This window comes from Natator depressus, chromosome 6 (assembly GCF_965152275.1).
Source record: "Natator depressus isolate rNatDep1 chromosome 6, rNatDep2.hap1, whole genome shotgun sequence".
NCBI lineage: Eukaryota > Metazoa > Chordata > Testudines > Cheloniidae > Natator > Natator depressus.
In genome coordinates, this window is record NC_134239.1 from 14,147,640 (window position 1) to 14,158,227 (window position 10,588).

At 51.6% G+C, this 10,588-nt stretch overlaps 1 protein-coding gene across 1 annotated transcript; it reads right to left on the reverse strand.

Annotated features, from left to right (window-relative positions):
• Nucleotides 1–3,092: 3,092 nt before the first annotated feature.
• LRRC55 (leucine rich repeat containing 55) lies at nt 3,093–10,190 on the reverse strand. Its single transcript, XM_074954547.1, has 3 exons — nt 9,871–10,190; nt 6,642–8,243; nt 3,093–4,559 (listed from the first exon to the last, which is right to left on the reverse strand). Exons 2-3 carry the CDS (start codon nt 7,369–7,371, stop codon nt 4,324–4,326), a joined length of 966 nt encoding a protein of 321 aa, XP_074810648.1. The 5' UTR covers nt 7,372–8,243; nt 9,871–10,190; the 3' UTR covers nt 3,093–4,323.
• Between the last annotated feature and the right edge of the window lie 398 nt (nt 10,191–10,588).

The following is a 10,588-nucleotide window of genomic DNA, read 5'->3' on the forward strand; positions in this document are numbered from 1 at the left end:
CTTGGTTTTGATTTCTTTCCTCCTTTAAAAAAAACAAAAAACTTTCCCCTTGTTTTTCCTCCTTTTCCCACTGAAAAAGAGGAAGAACAAAGCAAAAAGGATAAAAGAAGGAAAAACTTTTAAAATGTCTATTATTGGATTTCTTTGAGAATAGAAAATTTTGAAAAAAAATATATAAAATTTGTAGAGCAATTTAGGGGTTTGAAAATGTTCATTTCTTCTGTGTGTGGGTTTTCAGGTTTTTTTCTCTCCCTTTTTTGATTTTTGCCACTGAAAAATTGAGGGAAAAGAGGAGGAAAAAAGAAAACACCTGAAATCAAAATGGTCATTAAACCTGAAAACAAGACGACAAGAAATAAACAGATGAAAAATATTTCTTTTTGAAACAAAGGCCATTTTTAGGGTGCAAAAGGTTTGTTAAAAATAAGACACCACATTTGTCCCTAAGGTATGCCAGCAATTGCCTCCGTGGTGAGGGTCTTGACTCTCTAGTGCTGTAATGTGGCTAAGACATCAAAGACTGTCCTTGACACCGGGCATTGGGGCCTAGGCCCATTTAGAATTCAAGAGGTGTGGGGAAAAAAAATATCCTTTGTGTTCTGGCTTAGCCGATTCTGCATTTGGACTGGAGGAGCCCTCAGACACAGCAGCTAGGGAATGACAGCAGCAGGCATGCAAAGGGCTGGGAGCTGCTCCTTCCCTCAGCCAGGGTCTGATTCTCTGAGCTTGGCACTCATTAAATCACACACACACACAATGTACTGTACCTAAATGCAATGAACACACAAGAAAAAAATGACACTCAAGGTGCAGGTCTACTCTGGAAAGGTGAGGCTGTGTCACATGCTCAGTTTATAAGCTCTTCTGACTGCCAGCTCTGTAAGCTCAGCCTCTCTAAGATCTAAGAGTCAAGCTGGGGTCTTTTCATTTTCCTTGCCCTCACTCCAGAGTTCATCCACTGGGTCCCTCAATCTCTTCTTGGATCAATGGGCGCTCTCCAGGATTCTCTGCTCCATGTTCCCCCTCTGGATCTCTTTTATTGTCCATCTCAGCCTCCTTTCATCCTTGTACCTTTCATCTGTCCCGCATGACTTGTTGGCTTCTGTTTCTTTGGGACCCATTCCCCCTTCTTCTGAAACTTTGCTAGTCCTGCGAGGAGGTCCTACCCTTCCCTCAGAAGCCACATGGACTGGCTTCTTCACATGTCTGGGAAGTGGGGAAGATCCTGTGGGCCATATTATGCCCTCAATGACGTCTGTGCCACCCCCACTGCCATCAAGGTTTACTAAACATGGGTTCAATTCCCTCCTCTACAAGTTGAGCCCTCTTTGATGTTAGGCAAATCACTTAAACTTCTGATGCCTTAGCTTCCCACCCATAGTACTTCCTAGCCTGACGGGGATGATGTGAAGTATGTTAAAGATTGTGAGGTTTTCAGGTACTACAGTAAAAGGGGCAGATAAGTATCTAACCACAGAGAAGTATAAGCAATACCTGCTCAACTTGGGGCTCTGTCCCCCTCTGGTGGTGACTAGGCTAACTAGAGTTTGATGGGGCTGCTATAAATGGGGTGGCTAAGTGAGCTGGAAGGAGATGATCCAGAGTTCTGTGATTTGACCCCCACTACCAACCAACCACCCACCCAGGCGTGTGTGCATTACCAAAGTAAGTTAATAATTCCTTTGTGGAGCGGAATCCATTGTGTACTGACTTTGCATAGCCAAAGTTTATTGTAGCAACTAAAGTTGGCTGATTAGATGCACCTAGGGGACAGATCTGCTGAGTCAGAAGGTGTCATTCTCCCATTGTCATTTTCCAGAGTAGAAGTGCATTTTTTTAAGACGTGTAGGAAATCCATTAAGGGGGCTTAAGGCTAGGGGAGGGCAAATGATTCTGATGAGCAAACTGCTACATTACCTATGTGCTCTTGACAGCTAGACGACAGGAGTCTGTGTGGGCCCGGGTTTATGTGTGAATGAGAATGGAATGTAAATGTACCCTGTGATTAAAGGCTTCTCATTTCTTAGCCCTGTTTGGATCAGCTGCAGAGATTTCTGCGAGCCACATAAAAACCAACTCCTTAAAGGGATCTGTCCCACACGGACAGATTTTTTGCCTCCTTACTTTCCGGTGGTGGCGAGACCGAAGGACATAAGCTGGAAAGCTGTGGTGGCATTTGGCATTGGGTTTGGTCCTGGTTCTCTGCAAAAATAAAAAATATACAAGTCTCAAAATATATTAGCTATACATCAGAGCACAGAGAGTTCTCTAAGACATGGTTATAGAAGGTTGCTCTTCCGCTGGGAACATTGGCGATAGCGTCCTTTATTTGCGTCGTCCCACAAAATGCCAGAGGCACATCTAAATCCTTCCGAAAGAAAAGTTACATCCAACTTCACCAGTGGCAGCTGACGTTGGGAGGAGCTCATCCCAAAAATGAGCCGTTGTTCCCAAATGCTCTTGGTCGCATTGATCCAGTTCTCAGATAAGTTATTGGGGAGTGCCTGTGTGTGCTGGGGTTAGTGTGGCAGGAGCTGGGCATTGTGGGTTCTATCCACGCCTATGCCCATGTGGCCTTAGGAAAGTCATGCCAATCGCTCAGTACCTCAGTTTCCGCATCTGTAATGCCAGGCTAATAACCACTTACCTTGAGCATCTGGCATTAGCTCCCCAACCCACCCCTCAGCAGTGGGTATGTGGACACAGATGGACTAAGCAGAGCGGTTGCTAGGGCAGAGCAGCTGGTCTCTCCCTTTCTTTTTAAAAGCATGTTTGTTTTTCAATCTGCAATTTTAATGTCCACGATGGGAAGAAATAGAGCGCTCCAGCTAGACCTACCTGGGTAGCACCCAGTAGAGAGTAGCCCCTTTTGGGCACCACTTGCACTGTCATAGCACTTTATAACCTGACCGGCAGCACCACCTACTGTTCCAGCCCTGAGACTGCACCATAATCCTCCCCTGGGGCATAGCTTTCTAGTCCAGTCCTAGACCCTGCTGATGTCCCTCAGTATTCGCCTGCAGCCCCCCTGCTATCCCAGCTTCCCCACACCCCTCACCAACACCCCTTAATCCCAACTGCACCCTGCCTGCTATTCTAGTGCTGTGGGCTTCCTGCACATCTCTGCAAATCCCCTTCTATCCTGACCTATAGTCCCCCCGCTATTCCGCTCCTGGGCTTCCCATTCCCACACTGCTCTGGTGATGCCCATCGGGCCCGACCTGCAGCCCTCTGCTGTCCCAGCACTGGTCTCCCCACAGACCTCAGCTTTGCTGATACCTCTCATCCACAGTTCTGTTAATGTGCCTCAATCCCAACTCACAGCCCCCTTGCTGTCCCAGTCTTAGGCTCCCCCACCAGTTCTGCTGACACCCTTCAGTCCTAACCTACAGCCTCCCCGTTACTCCATCTCGCACTTCCCCCTCAGGTTTGCCAGTACACTCACCCTTTCCCTGACCCCTAGTCTTGAGCAACAGACCAAGTTCAAACTCCCTGACCTATTGACTTCTCGACTTCATCTAGAGAACCGTGCATGGGCAGATCTCCCTCAACACCAACGGCCATCCAGCCAAGGACCAACTAGAAAACAGCAGACCCTTGTTCTGGCGTCTCCTCCAACTGTACAATGGTACGTCTCAGTGGTGGGGCCATTCCTCAGAGTTAAACCTGCCTCTCTGGCCTTCAGAGATGCCATGCCTCAGGACTCTCAGTAGTACCTCAACCCTGGATACCACAGTGCCCATGGCCACAGGCCCCACAGCCACACACAGAACTGATGAGCTATAAGCTGTCCAACCCTGGAGAGCTACAGCTGTGGCAAATCCACTTGACGTCTGCCATATATATTCCCTCCCCCACCCAACTCCTTGTTTTAGGCTTGTAGGCAGATGTGGTACAAGAGCTGGCACGGAAGGGGATGCATGTGTGGGGGTGGATGTTGTGTATGAGTGTGCAGGACATGGTGAAGAGGAGAACTGGCGACTGACTTGAGTGGTGGCAGCCCATCCGTGTTGCGAGTGGTGCTGGGCCTTGGCTCATTGGCTGTCTCCAATGCCGCCGGCAGTGTGAAGGGGCTAGTTCAAGGCACAGTTAGATCTCCTTGCCTCACAGGCCTTGCCCCTCTGGGCACAGTGGCTGGGGGATCAGAAGGGACTGGGAGCAGAGATGGGCTGGTTTCCCCAGGCGGCTGTAGCTGCGGATAGAAGATGGAGCAGCTTGTGACAGCACTGAGCACAGCCAGCCAGTCCCCAGCCAGGCAGCCCCAGCTCTCAATGGCATCTCCCCAGCCATTGGGGGAAGGGCACCGTGGCCAGGACCATGCACCTATATCTCCTCATCCTCGCTGGCCTTGCTCCAGCGGTGACAGCAGTTGGCGGTGATGCCCAGCAGGAAGTTGGTGGCCACAGAGGCAATAGAGACAACGAAGCCCACAAAGGCAATGAAGAGATAATCGTCCAACGTCAAGGTCAAGTGGCAGGCCTTGAAACTCTCCTCTGTCAGTGAGAACAAGGGGGTTCCCTCCACCTCGGGTGGGGCACGGCACTCGGCCAGCTGGGAATCTGCAATGAGAAACAGGTAGATGAGAAAAAGGAGAAGGTCCCTATACACAGGAATTATCCCTCTACTCCACACAGGTAACATTAGCTCTAGCAGGTCCAATATCCATCTGTTCCCAGCTCTGATGCAAACTCATTGTGTGACCTTGGGCAAATCACTTAACCTCTCTGTGTCTCAGTTTCACGGTTTCTAAAAGGAGTCTAATAATATTCACCTACTTCTGTAAAGGGCTTTGAGATCTTTGAATGAAAGGCACAAAGTATAATCCTTGTTAGTCGCTTTCTCTCCTGCCTGAAGTTTCTGGATGGTAACGTTGACCCTATTTCAGTCTTGTCGTCTGGGTAGTCAGAGGTTGCAGTGGTGACGTTCATAACATAGTCATGATGCAGCACAACTGCATCCCAATGCCAGTCATAACCCTCCATCATGATGTCACAGCACATCACCAGTAGTCACGGCTGTGTCACTGTGTTGCAATGTAACATCACCATGGGGCAGCATTGAAAGCTGAGATCTTGCCAAACCCCCAGGTGACATGAGGTCATGGGACTCAACCCAGCTCAACATCATCATGATGCAACTCAAGGATGACCACGTCAGGACATGGCACCCTCATAAAGTCACTCTCCAATGTTTCCATTCAATTCTGGTGCTTCCAGGTTTTGGGTGCTCAACTTGAAAAACATGGGGCCTGGTTTTCCATCTCCATCTCTGCTTGAATTCCATGAGAGCTGCAGTGTCCACTGCCTCTGAAAATCAGGGAAATAAACTGGGCACCCAAAATTGGAGATGCTCCAAATTATTGGGTGTGTTGGGATAATTTTGGCCCTGGTGCCATGATACTAGGCAGATAGGTGCAAAACAGATGGTGGATAGATAAATTCACTAGAACCACAATGTCACAACAGTATGTCCCCTTTGCACAATGCATTCCCATCACCAGCCTCCAAATGGCATAATGATTCCATGAGACGAGGTCACCAGATAATGATGTTGCATCAGAATCAACTGTGTTATCATCCCGAAGTCCTCCATGTGGGGAAATCCTATCAAATGTAGGACAGGAGAGACCCCTACCCGGCAATCACTGCTGTTATTCAATCAAAGGGCTCACTGGAAAATGCAATGAGGATCAGCAGTACTAGGGGATCCTCAGACCTGAGAGAGGATGTTTAGATGGAGCCAGGGTCTACTGCAGCTGCGGGAACTCCGGGAAGAATATCCCCTCCCACCACAGCTCCTGCAGTCAGCAGCTTGTGTGATCAGCAACAAGGGCAGGAAGTAACTAATAACACAAGAATCAAAAGAGGGCAGGAGGACAGGGAGGAAATACAGATTTCTGGCCTCCCATTGCTGACTGTGGATCTGCCTTTGCAAAGACAGAGATAGGCAAAGCCACACCTTACAAGGCCAGTGGGTTCAAACAGAGTCCATTCCCACTCACCCTCTCCTGCCCTGCAGCAACCACTCTTCTATTCCTAATCCCCCTACCCTATGTCCTCCAGTAACCGTTCAGCAATTCTGGTCCATGTCTCCCGACACACACACACACACACACACACACACAGCTCTGCCTACATCTCTCAATCTAGTCCTGCAGCCTGTCCTGCTATTCCATGCCTGGGCTCCCTCCAGAGCTATCCCAGTGCTCTTCAGTCCCAATCCACATCCCGGCCTGCTATTCCAGCATTGGGCTCCCCACTGTCCCCCACACACAGCTCTATTCATGCCCCTCAGTCCCAACTTACAGCCTCCTTCCATCTCAGCCCCGGGTTCTCTCCACACACAGCTCTACCAATGTGCCTTGATCCTGACCTGCAGCCTCCACAGTACTATTCTAGGAGGGCCCATCCAGTTCCACTTGAAATGGACTCTGGGGTTGCACCTCCAGGGAGTGCCTCCTGGAATGGCCTCTGTTTGCAGTCCCCTGGAGCAGAACACCAGGACTGGATTCTGTGCCCCTGTAGAGGACTCTGAACAGGTTCCTCTCTTGATCTGGGCCTGCTGCCTTGGACCCTCTGGCTGGTGCTGGGAGGAGACAGAGGCCTTTCCCTTCACAGAAGGTCACATCCTGTGCCACATACCTGAGGTGCAGTGCTGGATGCGATTCCTTAGCCACTTCAGGAGTGGCTCCATGGTGCAGCCACACACCCAGGGGTTTCCCCCGATCTGTAGGGTCACCAGACCCGGGAGATCCTCCAGGGCTTCCAGGCTGAGAAAGGACAGCCCCCCATGGCTGAGGTCCAGGTCACGGAGCTGGGCTAGCCCCCGGAAAGCCTGGGGGTGCACCTTTCGCAGGCACGGGTTGTGGCTCAGGTCAATCCTCACCAGGCTGTTGGCCTCTTGGAACATATTAGCAGCCACATGGCTGAAGTTGTTGTAGCTCAGGTCCAGGTGGGCCAGCCGCTTGGCAGTCAGGAAGAGCCAGGTGGGCAGCTCTGCCAGGGAGTTATTCCTTAGGTCCAACACCCTCAGCTCAGCATAGCAGGTGAGGTAGCCCCGTGGGATAGTGGTGATGCGGTTATGCGCCAGGCTCAGGTTCCTGGTGTCTAGGGGCAGGTCAGGGGGCACCGAGAAGAGCCTCTGCCCACTGCAATCCACCATGTGGCTGCGGCAGGTGCAGAGGACGGGACAGCTAGCACTGGCCTCAGAGAAGGCCATTGCCATGGCAATCAGGAAAGGAGTCAGGAGCATGGCAGAGGAGCAGCGGGACATGGGCCCCTCTCCCCACAGCCAAGTGCAGCCTGTGCCCATTTTAGTTGGTCTTGAGCAACATGTCGCATGGAGGCAGAAGAAGGAGTAAGTGGGAATCATTCATGCCTGAAGGTGGCTACATGCTGGCTGCAGGAGAAGGCCGGGCCTTAAAGCCATTGTCTATCAAGTGCCAGGGCCACCGTCACTAGCACACCATGCACCATGAAGGGTGGGCCAGGAACGACAGGGTCCTGACTCCTCGGACAGCACTTTAGTAGCCCATTCGTCACCCTTTAAAGGGTATGAAGTGGAGAGCAAAAAGAAACGTAGCTGTATCCATCAGTCTACACCTTCTATTGATCCATCAAGTGATCAAAAATGGGAGGAAAGCAACTAAAATCAGGGATTTTTTTCTTCCAGTTCATCAACACCCTTGGGACAATGGCTTGAGCCCATGAAAAAAAACTTCCTCGTTCCCTTTCATGCGTTTGTCTGCTGGGAATGAATGCCCATCTCGCTGAAGCCGAGATGAGGCCAGGCCAAGGAATTTAACTCCACTGAAACCAAAGGTATATTTTAGTTGCAAAGCAAATCCAGCTCCGATTCAGTAGAAGCTACAGGGCCTTTTTCTGGAGTCATTTAGGTCTGTTTAGTGCCCGAGCAGAGGAACAGCATTTGAAATCCAGACAATAGGTTATCCGCATTGATGGTCAAAATCCTGGAGGCCTCAACATCAGCCCAACAATATAGACTCCTTGGGTGGCTTGTGCCTGGGACAATCAGGAGAAACTAAGGCTGGAAATGAGCCCTTTCTAAGGCTGTGATTCTGTAGTCTGGGAGAGGCCAGTGGGACTGGGATGTCAGGGGATGGGGTGGGGAGGAGATCCAGGAGGAAAGGGAGGGGCTTGGAGTCCTGGGGTATCAGCTGCTGATTTATCTTTCACTCCCAGTCTCCCTCCCAGCAGGCAGCAACAGGGCTCCAACTGAGTGACCTGCCAAGGAAACAGAGGAATCAAAGACTCAGCAACAAGGTCATCAACCAGCTGGTGTGTTCATACACTCATAGGTTCCAAGGCCAATTGGACCCATTTTGATCATCTAGTCTGACCTCCTGTCTAGCACAGGCCAAAGAATGGCCCCCAAATCATTCCTAGCATAGAGCTTTCAGAGAAACAGCCCATCTTAATTGAAAAATTGTCAGTGATGAAGAATCCACCACGACCCTTGGTAAATTGTTCCAATGGTTAATTACTCTCACTGTTAGAAATGTGCACCTTATTCCCAGGCTGAATTTGTCTTGCTTCAACTTCCAGCCATGGGAGGAGATGAGGGAACGGCTGGGAATCACCTCACAGTCTCTCTAACTTATTGGTCAGCTCCACTGCCTATCTGCATCCCTCTCTGTCCTTCCACCCTATTCACTCTGCTTCAGTCCTGCTCTCTTCTGCAATACCCCCCTGCTTTTATCAGCACTAGACTGCACTCAGCTCTGTCAGTGCAGTTCAGTCCTGACCTGCTCCTCCAGCCTAGGGTCCCCGCCATAGCCATAGCTCTGCCGTTGCCTCTCCATCCCAACCTGCAGCCCTCTGCTATCTCCACTCTGAGCTCCCCTCCTGATCACTGCTCTGTTGATGACTCTCAATCCTGACCCGCCCTAGACTCACTTCACACAGATGCAGCTCTGCTGAAGCCCCACGAACCTAGGCATAGATTAAGAGGTAAAGGCCTAGTCAGCAAAAGAAATGGGACTCCAACCTCACTGACCTTGGATAAAAACCCCTCAAGTTGCCTGACTTGCCAAGGGCAAAGCAAGAGCCTAATACCCAGAGGAAGCGTCTGTCAACCTTTCTGATCCTTCAGTCCCACCCGGCAGCTCTTGCAGTCCCTGGACCCCACACCACCCTGCCAATGCCCCTCCCTGCTCTGCATCATCCCCTACTCTGTCAATCCAGGGCCTCCACCCAGAGCTCTGCCAGTGCCTCTGGATCCTGCCCTGCAAGCTGTCCCAACCCTGGACCTCCCCTCAGGCTCTGCCAAAGCCCCTGATGCCTCCCATCTAGCACCGCTTGCTCTTCCAGTCCTGGGCCACTTTCCACCCCTGCTGAGGCCCATCGGTGACCTGAAGAACCCTCCGCTATTCCAGTCTTTCTCCTGGTGTCAGTCTCCTTCCCTTTCTGTCTCATTCTCCCTGTCTGGCCATATTTCTTTCTCTCCATTGCTTTTCCCAGGGACATGCCCTCCTGTGCTCCAGCTCACTCCTTGCCTCCCCTTCCACCCCCCGCCCCTCAATACAGCACCTCCACCAGCCCCACTCCATTCGGTCAGGAAAGCTGCTCACCGGTCCACCCTCCAGCGCTCCCTGCCCCCCACTTCTCAGGTAGGTGTCCCTTCTCCCCTAGGGCTCCAGCACACCTACCACCACAAAGCCATTGCTCTCCCTGCTGGACTGTCCCCACCCTGTCCTCAAGGCACAAACCCTCAGGACAAACACGCACACCCGGCCAGCCGCTGCCCTTTAGGACACACCCAGCCTGCACACTCACTCCCAGCCCCCTCTCCATCTCTTCTACCTCCCCCCCCCCGCAATCTCTGCCCAGTTAGCACAAGCCAGATACTCACTCCAGCCCAAAGAGATCCGCAAAACAGCTGCGATGCAGACAAGTATCTCCCCTCTTCCTGGGCGTCCCCATGTTCTTCAGCCCGGCAGGCATCCTTCTCTCCTCAGTGGCTTCTGGCTCCTTGGGCAGCACCCCTGACAGCTCCCCCTCGCCCTTCTCCCTGTACGTCCGTGCATCTATCTGTCCCTCTCTTCAGAGGAGTGGGTGTGAGACAAGTGGAGGGAATGACAGTGTCTCTCCTTGAATTGCAGCAGCATCTGCTGCTGAGTCTGTTAATTCATCCAGGTCTTTCCCCACCTCCTCCTCCTCCTTTCTCTCTCAATCTTCCCCCCCCCCACCCCCCACAAGGGCCAGGTACTGACGTGGCACTGTTTCTTAGCAACTGCCTCCACATCTCTGAGCAACAGAGGAGCTGGCTGCAGACCCCACTGAGCAGAGAGGGAAAACAGAGGAAGCAAACGGTGGGGATCAATGCCACTCACAGGATCCTAAGGACACAGAGAGGGAGACAGACACACAAGTCGGGTGGGGGGTGGCATGCAGACAGGCTGGGGTGGGGGAGGCAGAAAGAGGAGGGAGCAGTGAGCCAGAGCGGATGCAAACAGGGATGTGGAGACAGAGGCCAGGGGGGAGAAAGGGAGAGATGGGGGAAAAAATGAAGGAGCAAATGAATAAAGAAGGGCCAGGAAGGAAGAGGTGAGAGAGAATAAGCTGCAAAC